Below are 18,923 nucleotides of genomic sequence, written 5' to 3'. Positions count from 1 at the left end.
AGAATACATTTAAGGTCATGCTAAAATATATTTTCAGCAAGATGCAAATATTTACTTATGGGAGTAGAGCAACCCTCCAAGATCGTTATTCATTTAATATACTGTCATACTAACTGTACTTTTGTCAAAAACGTGCTATAAAAAGTGTTTGCGATATTGATTGTTGCTAGCTACAAAACTGAGTGCCAATTTTAATAAAAAAATAATATCAGAATATCAATACTTTGGAGTTTTAAGAATATTTTCCATTACTAAATGTTGCAATATAACTTTCATCTTATTTCGCTATGGTCACACTATTTATATACTCCTCTGGCTTCCGTTGTGATGGCCAATGGGGATGTAGCTCAGTGGTAGAGCGCATGCTTCGCATGTATGAGGTCCCGGGTTCAATCCCCGGCATCTCCACTACTTTTGATGAAGATTTGAAGATACAGTTGAACAAACTACCCAAATTTAACTGCATTGAAATTACAATCAGCAACGACAATATGTGTCCATATGCAAATTCTAATCGCGGACAGGAAACCCCTAAATGAGCAAATGCTTATTTTAATGGGCGTATTCAGTGAGAAGGACGTCTGGTTTCTTGAATTCGATTGGTTACTTTAGCTTTGTTGGATAGATTAGGCGTGGCGATGTGCTTGTCCACGCAAACATTCTGTCAAATACAGTAACACATATTTTTTGCCGGGGTGGGCCCACGGAATTAATTACAGTGGTGCTTCTCATTTAAATTCAACCCACTCATAAAACCGAGACACATCATGGGGCCAAAATACTGTACAGGCCCAAAAGCGCTTTCATAGATGTAAATGCTTAATAAAGCCATTGAATATCAGAGCAATTATGTAACGCGAGTAGATGATTTTTCAAGAACCACCGTGGACTTTGTTGCAGAACCGGGGAATATTTCCACAGAACGAGATGGATAATCGCTAAACCAGCTATTACAGTGTTGGCTTTGATTTTAGATACTGCAGGCGAACAAAAACTACGCTCAATTGGTAAATATTTCTGTTTACTTGATTTCATATTGTTAAATAAAAAACGCAAATGTTAATATTACTTCAAGGTAACTGCCTCCTACAGCACCATTATGTCTATGTTTTTAGTTCAGCCGCCTACTCCATCGTCAGTAAACATAATACGTCTTACTGTATCGTTTAAAATAACGTGTGGGAAGTTGAGATACATTGTCGCACAATCAAAGTAGCCTAGATCTGTCACTTGTTACAGTAACCCACTTTACCAATGTGCTTCACCGTAGGCTACAATGCATATTGCATCTTCTTCACACACCCAAACTTGACTGCCATAGAAATGATTTCAGTAGCCTGAGCAAGACGTCATGTCTCTGCAAACGGAGTAGACATGCATAAGGAACCTGGGGTGTTCTGCCCTGCTGAATGGGGAAAACACCCGATTCTAATAATTTATTGACTGGCTTGAACAAAGGAACTAAATATTGTTGTACCTTACTACAGCAGCCTATGTCAACATGGAAGGTAGGCTCCATATCACGGCTGCAGTGTTATTAAACATATCTCGAGATGAGGCTGAGATGAGCTTGCAAATGGTCCAAGATGGATGCAGCTTGTGCACAGTACGTAAAGCAGGATATCTTTATGACGACCACCTTAAGCTTACGATATTTTCTTTTGCAGGAGTAGGATGTTACTAGCGTCGGCAGTGGTAGTATGGGAATGGCTGAACGAGCACGGGCGCTGGCGGCCTTACAGCCCGGCCGTCTCTCACCACATCGAGGCAGTCATCCGAAGCGATCCACGGGGTGGTAGTGTTGTCTTAGGCCAGGTGGACACTCGCCTCTCGCCCTACATCATTGACTTGCATTCCATGCACCAGTTCCGACAAGATACAGGTAAGATGCTTAATGTGCTAGACAAGCATGACCTAGGCTGTTGTGAGGGAATTCAATATTATAACCGCAGTGAAACCAATCATGTTGTCTATGTAGTAATAACACCGTTTGGTTTTGCTCTAGTATTCGTTCGTCCGTGCTAACCAAAATGTTATTCTTATAAGCAGCCTTTGTTGTCTTTTTAAAAAACATTTTTTTATTAAGGGGGTATTTTATAGTCCACTCTACATAGGCCTAATATGCGTGCAACTGTGGACTATTCTACTGAGATTTCTGTCCTTGTTTTGATGTAACTGCAGAGTTGGCCCATATATGAAACAAATAGTTTATTTGGGGGATTTTTGCCCCTAATCGTGTGTTTTGAAAATCTGTATAAGAAATTCTCTCGCTATTACTGTTCCCATTTTTTCCGATTTTCTGGAAACATAGGTAGGAAAGGACGGAAAGAGTAAATGAGGCAAAATGCAGGTTACAATTCAGCCTTAATTGGAGTGCTCCTCCATCACTTTAATTTGTCTATGAACTGATCATGCTCTCTCTCCCTCAGGTTCCGCAAGTAGGCTTTATTGAATGCATTGTAGAGCTGTTGTGCATCATGTGTTCACTACCTCAAAGACTGAATGTAAAGTGTGGCACTACTCCGTGGTTAGACACTGGTGGTACTGTCTGTGTGTATGTGTGTGTGTATGTGTGTGTGTATGTGTGTGTGCGTGTGCACGCGTGCGTGTGTGAGAGGGGACATCTACATAGGACCATGAGTAGCATGCCCTTGAGTAGAATGCAAACATGAGAATGAATATTTAGTATGAAAAGGGTTAGAGAACTATTTGAGATGAAGTTTTCCCACTCAAGAATGTTATTCTGTATAGGCAGGCTTTTTTTGCATTACAGAGTAGTGCATTGTTTTAGGCAGAAGGCACTCACAATTAGGCTCATAGTGGTTCACATGATTAGATCAGAACTGTTTCTACAGACACACCAATGAGAGGCCAGGAGATTGGGTGTGGTGCATTGAATATCAACATGACATTTCTTAGATGCTCCCCTATTCTCACAAGCAGCATGCTATTTCAATCCCACTCCATCCCAAAACTCCCTTAACATGCTTCTCATTTATACTAATTCTATAGCATAGTATAGCTCTGAGTGTCTCAACCTTCTTGTCCAGACAGTAGATGCTGGAAAGAAAAAAAGTCCTCACACATGAAAGTGAGGAAAGCAGGGGACAACACAAAGAGGAGAATTGTCATTTGGCCAAGACTGTACCGCCTCCCCCCTCTAAACTTTGGCTCACAAAAGCTTTTGTGCAGTCTGCCGAGAGAGAGAGATTGCGGAAGTCTGAGGTCATTGAGAAAGGGGGTAGTTGGGCTCATATTTGTTGAATGAATTACTCTACATTTCAGGCATTGGAACATACTGTACTCAGGTCTGGATTGACTCAGGGTCTGGTTTGGTGCGAATGGGGCCATCAGGAATCCCAGGATTCTTGGTTGTTGTGTCAAGAGCCCCAACAAGGTTGTTTCTTGGGTAGTATAAAACCCACATGCTGTGGTGCCCAGCAAGGTCTGTCTGAAATGTGCAACTCAGGTAAATCCTGGGTCAATACTTGCCATCTGAATTGGACTCAGGAGAAGACCTTCATACTGATTCATATGCACCCTCTCTCTGTTAGAACATGCAATGGTCATTTGTTGTCATCCATGGTCACTTTGAAAACTTTAACTTAAACTTTTTGGGACAATAAATTAGGGAAATCCAGGTTTAGCAGAGTTTTTGGCATGAAAAGGGCTTTATTAGAAATCCATTGAGTTCCTCTGGACTGGCTCAGAAAACAAACATGGTGAGCTCTGGGCAGGATGAAGGCTACAGACCAATCAGAATCCAGAAAAATGGTGTGCTGTTACCAGGGGCAACCTGTTAGCCCAAATTCTTAGCAAGCTCACACAGATAGGCCTATGTCAAATTTGTTGGTGTTGTAATCTGTTTGTCCACAACAAATATTACTGCAGCAACGTGCCTACAAAATATTTATTTAATCTATCTAACAGTTTTTATCAGAAAATGTTATATAATGCAATAAAGTTTTTGATATAGGGTATCTGTTTCGTTGAACTGGCCATATCAAGCTACACACCGTAATAGCATAAATATGTCTAGATATGTCAACAAACAAAGCAATTTTTTGGGCTTTTTTTGCAGTAAATGCTAATCTATTAATGTAGTGTGCTACAGTAACAAAATCAAATGATTTGCATATTATTTACGACAGCATCATCATGATCAAATCACTTTTTTTTTTTTAGAATAGGTCAATGTTTGCTTCTATCCCTATCATTCTATGTTGTGACCCCTATCTCTTTACCCGAGGTACCCTTCGACCGGTACGGCGCAGCTTCTACGACCCCACCTCTGCACCGGGCCAGGGCTGGCTGTGGGAGTGGGAGAACGACGCGGGCTCGTGGACAGCCTATGACACAGAGGTGGGCATTGCCATCCAGGCGGCACGCGACCACCAGCAGCCCTGGCTGGACCTGGCACCGCTGGGCTTCTGCTACCTCATCGACTTCCAGAGCATGACCCAGATCAACGGGCAGACACAGCGCTGCCGTCGCATCCAGCGCCGCTCCGACTTGGCCTACCCGCTTGTGTCGGGGCCCCTGCCCAAGTCCCACCATGCCTGGGGACCTGGCCCCGGGGGACTGCTGGGTGTTGGGGTCTCCGGAGTGGGGATGGGAATGGGGATGGGGATGGGCGTGAGTGGGAATGGAAATGGGAGCGCCTACCCTAGTGGCGCCCTACCAGCTTCAGCCATTACCTCCCTGGGCCAACCTTGTGCGTGTCAACAATGCATGCTGGTCTTGAGTGTCAAGGCGGGCGCCATGGCAACGGCGCACACATTAGGGAGAAGGCCTCCCCAGACGAAGCCCCCTAGCCCCAAACTGGGAGGTTACTCAGCCATGGGAGGGTCATACTCGCTGACTCTCCCTCGCCCACCATCCTTCTCCAGGTCCCTCTCCCCTCACAGGACATCTATGGGTGGGGCTAGTGGTGGTGGCACCGGTGGTGGTGTTGGAGGTGGTGGCTTCGCTCATTCACTCTCTCTTCTCGGATCAGCCACTGCTGCCCTCTCACTGTCCTCCACCAGGCCTCCTCCCCCGCCTCTCCCTCCTCCACCTCCACCCCCACCTCCTCCCTCCACCATGGCCTCTGGCGCCACCTCCCTCCCTCACCCCTTATCTTTCTCCCTTTCCTCCTCTGCCCCTCCGTCAATGCCAGCACCTGCTCCTCCTCTCATCTCCACAGCTGCCTCTTCCTGCACCCCTTCACCCTCCGCACGCGTCCTGGGCCCTGTGTCCTCAGCAGCAGCCTGTGCAGCCCCCCTGCCACCCCGTGCCAGCCTGGCCGGACTGAGTCGACCAGCCCTGCAGCGTATCGCCATGGCCCAGTCACGTGCCCTCATCGCCTCTGGGTGAGTTCCTATACAGACTGTCCCCACTTCACTTCAAAGCCACTACCCAACATGAAGCCATGCCCTCACTAGTCCTGAGATTAGACTAAATGTGCTGAAGAGAATCTCACTGTTGAGAACGACTGGTTCTGGTTCTGCTTATATAAGCAGGTGTTAGTCTTACTAGAAAATATGATGACTAGACCGAAAATATGGACTTGTCTATCCTGATCCATGGAATATCCGACATAAATTCTCATTAGTATTCATAAGCCTTTAATCTTTTTGACAAATTTTGTCAGCATGTTTATTTCCATGTAAAAACAACACAGCATATTGCTGGAGATTGTATTTCACCAGTGTTACTAACATTTTAATTCACCCAGTTAGACGCGAGAGGGAGGGGGGCTTGGGGGTAAGCATAGCCCCCTCCTACAGTCAGCATACCCCCCCCCATGCTTACATCTTCCTTCCACCCAGTTCCCATGCTTTTCCAATTTCTTGGGGCCCACTGCCCCCAATTTTCTGTCTGTATGTCAGGGTTCTGTCTCCGCGGCAACCATTGTGGGCACAGCCACGGCCTGGTTCCCATTTGCAGAACAATGCAGAGACACAGACGTAGGCAGGGACAGGGGGTAGCAGGGCTAGGTTTTTTTTTAAAGCAGGGATCTCAGGGAACCACTGTGTGGCCCAATTATAACCCTGAGAAGCTGCGTGTTTGTGTTCCTATGGTGTTTGTTCGGGTCCATCAGAGAGAGTGACAAGACTTATTTAGCAAAGAGACTTGGGAGTGTGAGGCTTAGGGGCAGGGAAGTGATGGTGGTTGTGGGAGTGGGGGGGTCTAGTAAGTGCCAGAAGTAAACACTGGTGACACACAATAAGACAAACAAAGGCAATGTAACCAAAATTAGGAAACATGCACTGAAGTGAAACCCAAATGCATACAGATGAGTTGTCACTTTAGGGTAACATGGCAGATACACACTCTCACAGATTGTATCACAGAGTATCAATATTGACAGTTATTGGCGCAGTGTGAAGGAATGTGTTGTGGTGAAAAGAGGGAGATCATGTTGCAATGACCTCATCTGATCGCCTGGGGGCGCTGTTAAGTTAACTTGCTAAGCATGCACATTATGACTGTCTGTCAAGTGTTATTCATGACAGATTTTTAGGGTAGAGAATTACTGACAACTCGCATTTTGATAATTTTCAATGGATCATGGTCTGAAGTATGGTCAGCTTGTCAGTTTCTCCATGTTATATTTGTATTAGAAATGTATATGAATTATGCTTTTTTTGTGCTCAACAAATACCTGAGCCTGAACCCAAAAGAGAAAGCTAGGGTGACAGAACATTCCCTTGGTAAGAGGAAAGCTTCCAGATGCATTGCCAGTGGCAGAGCTTTTTATCAGGAGGAAGTTTGTGGTTAGCCCCTCTGTCAGTTGAAAAAGACACATCTACTGTATTGTAAACACATGGTCACTAACACTGCTAGGGGATATAGCCTGTGGATATACTGGTGTGGCTCTTTTTCAATTTGAATTTTATTTCAAATAAAGCTGTTTGCCTGCCTTTATAGAAAGAGCACTTTTTTCTGAGGGGAAGTCCTCCATATGGTCATGCTTGATGGTGTGTTTAGGCGAGTGACGTAGCAGTTCAGTAGTCTCCTCTCATCCCTCCAACCCATCCTTTTCTCTTATCCTCTCTTCTTCTGTTTTTCTCTAGTTTAATCTCAATTTACTCTTATCTTGAGATCACTATGCCCCTTATCAGATACACAGGTATGCTTGAGTGTGTAAAATTATAATACTAACTGATCAGAGTATGAATTTGAACCATGGAGTGCATTCAACTAAGAAAGGTGATACAACCTACAAAAACATAATCTCCATTTAAGATAAGAGTAAATGCTAAGTACGTAAATACAAATGCATGCATGCAGATACTACACCAACTTTTGCTGGTGCGCACAAACCTCTTGTAGCATGCCTCCACACACACACACACACACACACACACACACACACACACACACACACACACACACACACACACACACACACAGAGGCAAGAGGGGAGAAAGGGGTTGAAGGGTTGAGGCGTGTTGCTCAAAGGGCACCCTTAAACATCACTGCTTAACCTTTGATTGACCACCGTTTGGAGCTGGATATTCACTTGTAAACCAAATATCCCTTTGCGCCACACACCTAATATACCTTAAAGTTAAGTGTTTGTTAATTGTAACAATCAAAGTGCGACAATAAATACAAAAACACAACTATTCATAATTCCATAGTATCCAAGTAATCTCTTGAATTGACTGAGCTAAAATACAACTGACCTCAAGCTTGATTAGTGGTCAACCAAACATGGCATTTCTGAAATGAGAAATATTATAATTTAATTGATTATTCAGTTTGTTTTGAACACTTTATAACATAATTGTTAACTATGCACCTTATTGTTTTTGAAAGTTGTCCTTGGGTGTAAATTTTTAGCTATTAAAGTACATTACCTAATGTATTAATATTAGATTAGATTAGATTAGATTCAACTTTATTGTCATTGTGCAGAGTACAAGTACAGAGACAACGAAATGCAGTTAGCGTCTAACCAGAAGTGCAAAATAGCAGAAAGTGCAATGAACAGTATTTACAGGTAGTGCAATATATGATCAGTAAGTAGTGCAGTATAATATAAGCAGTGCAGTATAGCAGTATATGAGTAGCAGTAGCATTATAGCAGAATAAATAGGTTACAGTATGAACAGTGTAGCAGCATATGAGCTGTATGGGTAATGCAGTCTAGCAGTATATATGTATTAACAGTAACATGAGGTAGATAGCAGAATAAATATAAATATGGAATGCCGTATAAACAGGTATGTACAGTATGTGCAGTAGTATTAAAGAAAATATAAGGATATGTGCATTATGTGCATTATGAACAGTATGAACAGTATGGACAGGTATGTACAGAAGAGCAGTGGTATTGAGTAAGGGCAGGGGAGGGGAGTAATAGTGCAATTGTCCGGGTGGGGGGGGGGGGGTGGGGGTTGCAGGGGTTGGTAGGTTGTCAGGTCGGTGCAGTGTTCAAGTTCAGTAGGGTGACAGCCGCAGGGAAGAAGCTGCCTCTGAACCTACTGGTTCGGGTGCGGAGAGACCTGTAGCGCCTCCCGGAGGGGTGAAAAGTCTATGATTGGGGTGAGAAATGTCCTTGACGATGCTGCGTGCCTTACGCAAGCATCGTTTGCCCTGGACAGCCTCGATGGAGGGGAGTGAGGAACCGGTGATGCGTTGGGCAGTTTTCACCACCCTCTGCAGTGCTTTCCGGTCCGATGCCGAGCAGTTGCCATACCATACTGTGACACAGTTGGTAAGGATACTCTCGATGGTGCAGAGGTAATATCCACTGCTCTAGATCACAGGGTGTCATTTCGTTAATACTGTCAACATGACAACACCTTACATAATGTTAGAGAGAAACATTTGTCTAGATTCTAGAACACCCAGCCATTTTCTCTTTACTGTTGAGTGGCTAGGGGTGACCCAATGGGCTGGTCTTTCCAGCTTGTTCCCTACGTCACATAGGAATGCCACCAGGCATGTCCAGTGGAGGAAGTATTATCTTTGTTATCATTGGTAGGTAAAGAGAGTGAATTAGTATCACTTTATTTGGATAGTCTCCCTTCAGACCTATCTTCAGTCACCCAAGTTGTAAAAACATCACTATCAGATATCCAAGATGGTGGTGGTGGTCTTACAGTATGTTAACAGTTACATGTATAAATGGTCTATTAACACCCACAGATGTATGTATCCCTACAATAAGACCACTCGTTCATACCATAAACACCAGTGGATCAAGGTGGCTATAGCAACTTACAATTTGAGTGGAAGACCACTCTGCTTTACAGTCTCTCACTGAAATCCCATGGCATTGTATGGCTCTGTAGGGGCTACCCAAGATCAAATTGGCTGTGTTTTCACTTTCTCCATATTAAATTATGCACCTTTTTCATAGACTAGTGTCTTTGTAAGTGGCCCTGGTGAAAACTAGTGTTCCATAGTATAATCTAGTATGTGCTAGTGTCTGTCAGCCTTATGGCGCCCTGGTATAGTGACATGGTAATAGACAGGTAATCCCCATCGTGACGTCGTCTTGGCCAGCTACCAGAGGTTAGTCAACAGATGGAAACAGGTGGATTAGCCCTATAAGAGCAAGGGGAAGGAGACGAGACACTCACAGACCTACTTCCTGAGAGTGACTGGAAGACAAACTGAGATCTTGCATTGTTGAGTTAAAGGATATACCCGACAAGGATTTGCTTCTGAGATTGTAAAAGGACTATGAAGTGGGCATTGAGAAAAAAGAGTGGAGATATAGATAGAAATTGAGAGGCAAGAATAGCAAAAAACGGCTTTGGTATAAGATATTAATTTATCTCTGAGGAGTTGGTTGCTTTCAACTCAGAAGAATGACAATTATCAAAGCTAACAGACAGTGAGTATGGTTTCTGACTCAATCTTTTTGCGCACAATAAAAGGTCTGAGGTTGATATGCTCATTATAACAGTGGTCAACCACAATCTGCTACCTCTCAGTTGACTGACAGTTTTAGGTGTTGAATATGAGGCAGCCATAGTATAGAGAAGAACACAGTGGTCAAGGATACCAATGGTATTTGAATGCTTGTGGGAATGCTTATCTTCAACCCTAACTAACGTGGGAGTTAGTTTAATTCCTGAATTGTCTGGAAATTAGCTGGACTGGTCAATATAGCCTATAGTACCCTATAAAACATGTGCAAAAAGGCTGGGAGGATTAGTTCCTGTTGGACAGCAATGTCTTAACCCTAATCACATGACAGAGCAGAGCTGTACTGGGCTGGCCTGGATATGCATCCACCATAGTTGTTGAATCAGTGCTGGAAAGATTCAAGATTCAAGATTCAAGATTCAAGATTCAAGATTCAAGATGGTTTTATTGTCATATGCACAACAGTTACAGAGCAATCGCTGGCAATGAAATTCTTAAGTCTTGGGCTCCTCCAACAGTGCAATAAGAAGTGTAAATAATAAAAATAAGAAACAACAACAATAACAATATTTACCTAAATATAAAACTAAATAAATGTAAATGTAAAATGTAAAAAGTGAAATGTAAACAGACGTTTTTATCCAGATGTCGACTGGTCTAAAGTGGCATTTTATAGTGGCATGTTATAAAGTGGCATAGTTAAAGTGTCATTGTGGTGAGCTAAGTAGCTCAGGAGTTCAACAGTCTTATAGCCTGTGGGATGAAACTGTCCCTGAGTCTGGTGGTGCGAGACCGGATGCTGCGGTAGCGTCTGCCAGACGGGAGCAGCCGAAACAGTTTGTTGCTGGGGTGATGAGGGTCTTTAATAATCCGGTTAGTCTTCTTCCTGCAGCGCTGAGTGTAGAGGTCCTCCATGGATGGCAGCTCCGTCCTGGTAATGTGCTGGGCAGCTTTCACCACCCTCTGTAATGTCTTACGGTTGAGGGCGGAGCAACTGCCGTACCAGGCGGTGATGCAGCCAGTCAGGATACTCTCTATGGTGCACCTGTAGAAGTTGCAGAGTATCCTGGAGTCCATGTTGAACCTCCGCAGCCTGCGGAGGAAGAAGAGCCGCTGTCTTGCCGTCTTTGTGATGGCGTCGGTGTGGTGAGTCCAGGTCAGGTCCTCGCAGATGTGGACCCCGAGGAACTTGAATCTGCTGACTCTCTCTACTGCCGTCCCGTTGATGGTGATAGGGGCGTGCCCAGCTCCCTGCCGCTTCCTGTAGTCCACAATCAGCTCCTTAGTTTTGCTGAGGTTGAGCTGGAGGTTGTTGTCCTGGCACCAAGATGTCAGGACTCTCACCTCCTCTCTGTACGCCGTCTCGTCGCCGTCGGTGATCAGGCCGATGACGGTCGTGTCGTCAGCAAACTTGATGATGGTGTTGGAGCTGTGTGTGGCCACGCAGTCATGTGTGAACAGGGAGTAGAGGAGAGGGCTGAGCACGCAGCCCTGGGGTGCGCCGGTGTTGAGAGTCAGGGTGGATGATGTGGCGCCTCCTATCCGCACTGCCTGGGGTCTGCCCGTCAGGAAGCTCAGGATCCAGTCACAAAGCGTGGTGTTGAGCCCGAGGTCCCTGAGCTTCACAGCGAGCTTGGAGGGCACAATGGTATTGAATGCTGAACTGTAGTCAATGAACAGCATTCTCACATATGTGTTCTTCTGGTCCAGGTGGGAGAGGGCAGTGTGGAGGGCGAGGGCGATGGCATCGTCTGTGGACCTGTTTGCCCTGTATGCAAACTGCATGGGGTCCAGTGAGTCAGGGAGGGAGGAGGTGATGAATGATTTGACTAACCGCTCAAAGCACTTCATGACGATGGAAGTCAGTGCTACTGGTCGGTAGTCGTTGAGGCAGGATGTTTTTGACTTCTTTGGGATGGGGATGATGGTGGACTTTTTGAGACATGTGGGGACCACCGACTGGAGCAGTGACAGGTTGAAAATGTCTGTAAACACACCTGCCAGCTGATCTGCACACACCCTGAGAGCCCGGCCAGGTATGCCATCCGGACCAGGGGCCTTGTGTGGATTGATCCTTTTGAAGGATTTGCACACATCTGCCCTTGTTATTGCTAGTGTGCAGGGGTCCTGGTCCATCTGTACTTCCTCAGCCGGAGAGTAGCTCTCAAAACGTGCGAAGTAGGTGTTAAGGTCATCTGGGAGAGATGGAGACACTTCCTCAGTCACACTCGTAGTCCCTTTAAAGTCTGTAATTGTTCTGAGTCCGGTCCACATGTGCCTTGAGTTGGAGCCCTCAAAGTTGGACTCCATTCTGTCCTTGTATTGTCTCTTAGCAATGTTAATAGCTTTCCTGAGTGCATACCTGGAATTGCTGTACTCCTCCAAATCACCTGAGTTGTAGGCGGCAGTCCGTGCCTTAAGTTTGGCTCGGACTTCTCCATTAACCCAGGGCTTCTGAATACTGTGTAAATAAAGGGTGTAAAGCCCACAAGTTCCTTAAACCTACCTGCTGTTGGTGATATATTTCCACTTTTCCACTTTCCTTGTAGCAGTGCTGATGCTTTGATATGGTTGTTGTTATGGCTCTGACTGGTGCACTGTTGTGATAATCGAAGCTTAGACACAGATTGAGTCCTACTTGGAGTCCAGGCTTGTTGTGGTGCTGTGTGCCATTTTAGTATGTCTGCATGACTCAGGAAAAGCTCTTTGACCTGCTTCAATGGTGTGACCCATGAAACCGCAGACTTTTCCACCAGCAGCCTTTCCCACCAGCAGCCTTTCCAGCAGCCTTTTCCAGCAGCAGTCTACCTATGACCAGGCACCTGGTGTAATGTGTCTCATCTTGGTTTATATAGTTGTGTGACCAAGCTTAGTGTTTGTTATATTGTCGTACCCTGAGGTGTGTTCTGAGGTTCAACAAACATATTTGTTTTGTATTTTAGAGTACCAACAGTTCCAGTGAAGAACCTTAATGGATCCAGCCCTGTCCATCCTGCATTGGCAGGTAAGAAAGAGCTGCAGCTGCCTCACTAACACAACAATATAAACTCAAATACACTATACACTAAGAAGAGAGTATGAGTAATATATGAGATGCTTCCCACAGGGTTATCCTCATCCAGCCTCTGTATAAGCATGCCTCCACACAATCTCACACACACACACACACACACACACACACACACACACACACACACACACACACACACACACACACACAGAAGAAAGAGGGAAGAAAGGGGTTGAAGAGGTGTTTGGCTCAAAGGGCACCCTAAAACATCACTGCTTAACCTTTGATTGACCACCGTTTGGAGCTGGATATTCACTTGTAAACCAAATATCCCTTTGTGCCACACACCTAATATACCTTAAAGTCAAGTGTTACAATAAATACAAAAACACAAATATTCAGAATTCCATAGTATCCAAGTCACCTCTTGAATTGACTGAGCTAAAATGGAACTATATATGAGATGCTTCCCACAGGTTAACCTCATCTAGCCTCTGTATACACTGCCCCTTCTGCTGGCTGTTTGCAGGTATTACAGGGATCCTAATGAGCGCAGCAGGACTTCCTGTTTGTCTAACCCGCCCCCCCAAGCTGGTGCTGCACCCCCCACCCGTCAGCAAGAGTGACATCAAACCTGTCCCTGGGCTGGGCCACTGTTGCCGCAAGACAACTAAGAAACAGGCCCGCAAAGGTGAGTTATCAGACACACACACATACGAACATACCAGACCTTGGAAAAATACTTTTACCCGGGTCTGAAACACACACACATGCACACACGCCCACATGTACATGCACGCACGCACGTACACACACACACACACACACACACACACACACACACACACACACACACACACACACACACACGCATGTGGATCATTGTAATTCGTACTAACAACATTTTTGTCTCTCTACCTACCCTTTTTTCCTTCTCTCTTGCTAATTTTTTGTCTCTCAGGCAAGACTCCTGAGGAGGTGGTAAAGAGGTATCTTCAAAAGGTCCGCAACCCCCCTGAGGAGGTGAGTCTTGCTTCTCTTTCATATTATATCTACAAATAGCACAGCGCATGCTTTGAATTTGCCTTTAACCCAACAATCCATGTCAATCATCTTCTCAGTCTGGGCTCACTGGTATCTCTCTGACTCTTTCCAGGATTGCACTATCTGCATGGAGGCCCTGGCTGGCCCCTCGGGGTACAAGGGACCTGGTGTGGGGGGTATCTCCCGGGCTGAGTCGGTGGGCCGCCTGGCCCAGTGCGGGCACCATTACCACCTCCAGTGCCTGGTTGCCATGTACAACAATGGCAACAAGGATGGGAGTCTTCAGTGCCCCACCTGCAAGACCATCTACGGGGTCAAGACTGGCAACCAGCCACCCGGCAAAATGGAGTACCACGTCATCCCCCACTCGCTGCCCGGCCACCCTGACTGCAAAACGATCCGCATCATTTACAACATCCCACCCGGCATCCAGGTACAGCCCAGCCATATGCCTTAAACATCTTTTGTAAATGCAAGATGGTCAGTTTAATTTTAACTGGCTCCTCACAGGTATAGCTCATTGACTGTACATGCTATTAGTTCATGTCCTAATCCTGACCTTTCATCCTCTTTCAGGGCCCTGAGCACCCAAACCCAGGCAAGCCCTTCACCGCCCGAGGATTCCCCAGACACTGTTACCTCCCAGACAGCGAGAAGGGACGCAAGGTAAGCATTCAACCAGCCAATCGGGTGATTTTCAGATGCACTTATTTTATTCTCCATGTCGCTGGTTTGCTGTTGCTGAAATAAGTAGGCAATGTGGCTAGCTAAGTTTTCTTTCACTTCCCCACTCCCCCTTTTTTTTTAATCTTCCTCTTCCTCTCAAGGTGCTGAGGCTGTTGTTGGTTGCGTGGGACCGCCGGCTGATCTTCTCCGTAGGCACGTCCAGCACCACAGGCGAGTCAGACACAGTGATCTGGAACGAGGTCCACCACAAGACAGAGTTCGGCTCCAACCTGACTGGCCATGGCTACCCAGACCCCGGCCACCTAGACAACGTTCTGGAGGAGCTTAAGGCCCAGGGGATCACAGAGGAGGAGTGCCTACCCAGGGACTGAGATGAGTCAATGAGGAGACAGAGACAAGACTGGAGAATTGAGCCAGTCCATAAACAAACATGCTGAGAAATAGTGGAACTGAGACTGAGATATAGACAAACAAATATGGCAAGAAAACTAACAAACAAACAGATAACGACAAAATACAGAGATGAACATGTGGAGTAAACTGTGATTTATGGACTGCCACAGAAACATAACTCAACCTGGAGAAACAAACAACCAGAGTGAATATGAGAAGAAAAGTATGAATCGATGGACATACAAGCCAAGAAAAGAACAAACTTGACTTTCAATAATGAAGGGAAGATGAATAAGGCTGTCAAGCTCTAGTTTTCAGTCCTCTTGACAGGTTGTGGCTTGGCTGCATGGATTGGTTGTATGATAAAGGGGAAATATTGTTGTGTTTTTCTGCTACAGTTATGGTGTCCCAAATGGAAATGTTATTCAGTGAAACATTGGAGGTCAGAATGCACATATAATTCAGTGTTGGTCAGAAGCAGTATGTCATTTATACTGTAAGAGTTCCACAAATAGCCTGATAACAAGAATGTACCTAATCTGAATTGCTCAGTTGAACTGGTTAAAAATGTTTTCCAGACCATGCTGCTAAGTGACGGGCGCTAAAATGTGGTTCAAGAAGTGAAGGGAAAATAAATTCAATGGAAGAGAAAACGGCATATAGGAGATAGGCATATAGGAGATAGGAGAACAGAACAAAAAATCTGTGTTAGACCACAGGCAGTATGGGAACAAATCTCTTTGCAGATACTTGGTTTATAACTGGACATGTGTGAGCATGGATGTTTACTGCCCTCTAGTGTTACTAATCAAACAATACATTTCCACTCCTCTCTAGGTTCTTCAGTATTTTGTTAATTACTGTATCATTTTGAATGCATTGCTGTACATTTTGAATAGTTGATGTATATTGTTTCAGTTGATATCATTTTTACATTACATTTTTGTTCATACTTTTACATTCTACGTAATATTTGATTGCTGTAGCTTTATTTTCTATGTGGCATTGACAGAAGAGTCTAGCATGGGTCCTCAAACGAAGTCCCTTAAATGATTGAGGTACTATGGGTGTGTCTTTATCTGTGTTCTTACCTGTCTTTATCTGAGTTCTTACCTGATTTCAGATGCATCAGTTGCCAATCACATTCAGTATTAATGGTTTGGAAACCCTTGTGATGGGGTAAACCTTAGACGCACAAAATGACAGTCCTCCTTCCCTTTCTCAGTGTCAGACCATGGATGCATCCCAATGGTTTAAACTGGCTTCCTCCTCTCTTCGCCTTCTCTAACTTGAATGCAGTTGAAGGAACGAATTGAGATGCACCCTAGATAAGATAAAGCTAAGATTGGACTTATTACCAGAGATCAGATTTGCACTGCACAGAGAATGGTCTTTCCATTCTTCATGACTGTGAAAAGGAAACATTGGTCCAAATGGCACAGGGTCAAACTGATTTCATAGTGCGGGTGTGTCTTTGTGTAGGATTTCAGCACACTTTAACAGGTACACTTTTAAAGATTTGCTCTTTGCCTTTGGTCAGTGGTCCAGTCAGTTTGTGTTAGGTCCATGAAGGACCTGTTTATGATGAGGTACTATTGACTTTATGTACAAATATAGGCCAACATTTATGGTTTATATACTTTATGTATGCACTGTATGTCAGTGATTATGTACACAAATGTACATTAAACTTTTTTTTTTTACCGTAATAGTATGTAACACTGTACACTTTATTCCTCCTCTATTCAATGTACTTCCTCTTTTCTATTGTATGTTAATTTCATTTTCATGGTGGCAAAGTCAAAACCCTATTTTTTACTTTGAGGTATTGTTTAGTCCCATTTTATAGCTGTGTAATTACATGAAGCCCATACACAACACAGTTGTATTATTCTTTGTATTAGGGGTACTGCATTTGACACATTATGCAACCTGGTCAAAATGAGTAATGCACGAACATTATACAAGAGATTCACTCTGCAGGAATCATGGGTGCATTATGCCCAAATGATTCCTGCATATGGAATGATTCCTGTACTGTGTAATGTTTGACTCTACAGTATGTTGTCACTTTATATGTCTATTTAATTTTTGCACTGCTCAGTGTGGTATGTGAAACTTCTTTTCCCAGACACAGTCTGATTCTACACGTCCATTGATGGGAATAAAACAATGATTGAAGGTTCATTACTACTTTGTAAAAAACTGTCAATAAAGACTTTGTATAAGATGTAATTGAGAGAACGAATGATGTGAAGAAAACTATGACCAGAGAAAGTAACATGTATAAACTACAAAAGACTTGCATATAAATTAACAGTGGGACTATTAAATGAACTTGAGTATTATGACAATGTTGTTGGTGTTTATTCTTATGTACAGTATGTGTGTGTTTGTGGTTTATTTCCAAATAATTTGCAGTCACAATTATGATTTACAATAGAGTTCTATCAGATTTGGTGATTGTAAGATAAATAGGGTAATTATAAGCCTACTAGTGCGCTAAGGTTTCCTCTCCATATTAGTCACATTACTGACTTCACAGATTCAATCTAACCATGAGAAATTCAGGGACAGTTTATCTAAAGATTAGTCTGGGACCTGGATTAGTAGTCTGGATTATGTCCACTTTAATGAATGAGAAAAGGTAGTAAGATAAAAAAAAAAGGCTTAGTTCAGACACTACTCTAGGAGCCATGCTGAACTAAAAAAATATGTAATTCCTTCATAAAAATAGTGACAATGCCCTGTTTGAAACCAAGCATTTAGCTTGACTGCACTTTTGGCGATAGAGCGGCCGGGACCTCTGCCAGGCTGTCGACAGTGTGGTTGCTCCAGAGCAACCTTAGCAGTGCCAGAGCCACCTGCTGCAGGGTTTAGGCAAGCTCTACTCAAAATTCAACCTATCATGAATCCTACATCAATCCTACATCATGAAAATTCAACCTACCTCTTATCTTGGTTGTAGATACAATTTCAAGCACCCACACAGTTTTCTGTACATATTTCACTTACTTTGTAACTATATCTTGTTTTGTAAGTGGCCATAAAGCCCCATTAATTCTGAAAATATATCTAACACACCTTACAAACACTCTCATCTCCCAATTTCTACAGTATACAGGGCCATAACTACCATTGATACCTCTGCAGTTTTGAGGTTTTGATTCACACCTTTGATATCTTCACTATATCACTGAGCAGGTATGAGACAGCTGTTTCCCACCAGGTGACATTTCTTAGCCTAGCCGAACACCAGACCACAAGCTGGCTGGCAAAATGATTAAAGGGTTTGGATTACCAGACTAGCCCTTTCTGGCCAATTAAGTCCAATTTTTGGTTCGGTTTTGATCTGTTTGACAGGGCCAAACTACTCAGTCAAGAGATAATTTGATTATCATAGCCCCTGTCTGTAAGACGGCTATTTCAAATTTGCATGAATTACCATGAGTCACACAATTTAAAAAAATGGGCCATATGCCTCCATGGCCTAACCACCTCTTTTACACTTGTACGAGGTTAATATGAAGTGAATGAAAACTACACTGGAAGCATCAATTTACTGGAAACGTAATCCTCACAATCCAAGAAGTGTCCGAACTAAGAACATTTTAAGCAGGTTGCCCCTCTACTGCTGTACATGTATGTCTGGCACTTTGCATGAGCGTAACATTTTCACAATTTTCAGAACTCAGCGATCAATTTCTAAATCAAATCATTTCCAAATCATTTCCATGAACACAGATATTTGGTTTAGGAGACAGACTTGATGGATTGGAAGAACATACCAATGTATGACATGATAAAACGTCTGTCAGTTTCTGTGGAGCAGATGGGATCGGAGGTCTAATCAGGTCCAAACTGAGTTAAGACAGAGTGACAGAAACTAGTGGCACTAATGAAGATGGAGTGAAGTTA

General features: G+C 43.9%; 1 protein-coding gene across 1 annotated transcript; it reads left to right on the top strand.

Annotated features, from left to right (window-relative positions):
- Nucleotides 1–1,674: 1,674 nt before the first annotated feature.
- dtx4a (deltex 4, E3 ubiquitin ligase a) lies at nt 1,675–17,235 on the top strand (the record flags this gene model as incomplete). Its single annotated transcript, XM_083676094.1, has 8 exons — nt 1,675–1,882; nt 4,250–5,351; nt 12,814–12,875; nt 13,411–13,572; nt 13,843–13,904; nt 14,038–14,358; nt 14,502–14,591; nt 14,753–17,235. The coding sequence occupies 8 exons, from the start codon at nt 1,675–1,677 to the stop codon at nt 14,981–14,983; spliced, it is 2,238 nt and encodes a 745-aa protein (XP_083532220.1). The 3' UTR covers nt 14,984–17,235.
- Nucleotides 17,236–18,923: the final 1,688 nt, after the last annotated feature.

The sequence above is a fragment of the Argentina silus genome, assembly GCF_951799395.1.
Source record: "Argentina silus genome assembly, chromosome: 1".
In the NCBI taxonomy this organism is placed as follows: domain Eukaryota; kingdom Metazoa; phylum Chordata; class Actinopteri; order Argentiniformes; family Argentinidae; genus Argentina; species Argentina silus.
The sequence above is the reverse complement of the archived record's forward strand: the minus strand, read 5'-3'. Positions and strand labels throughout refer to the sequence as shown.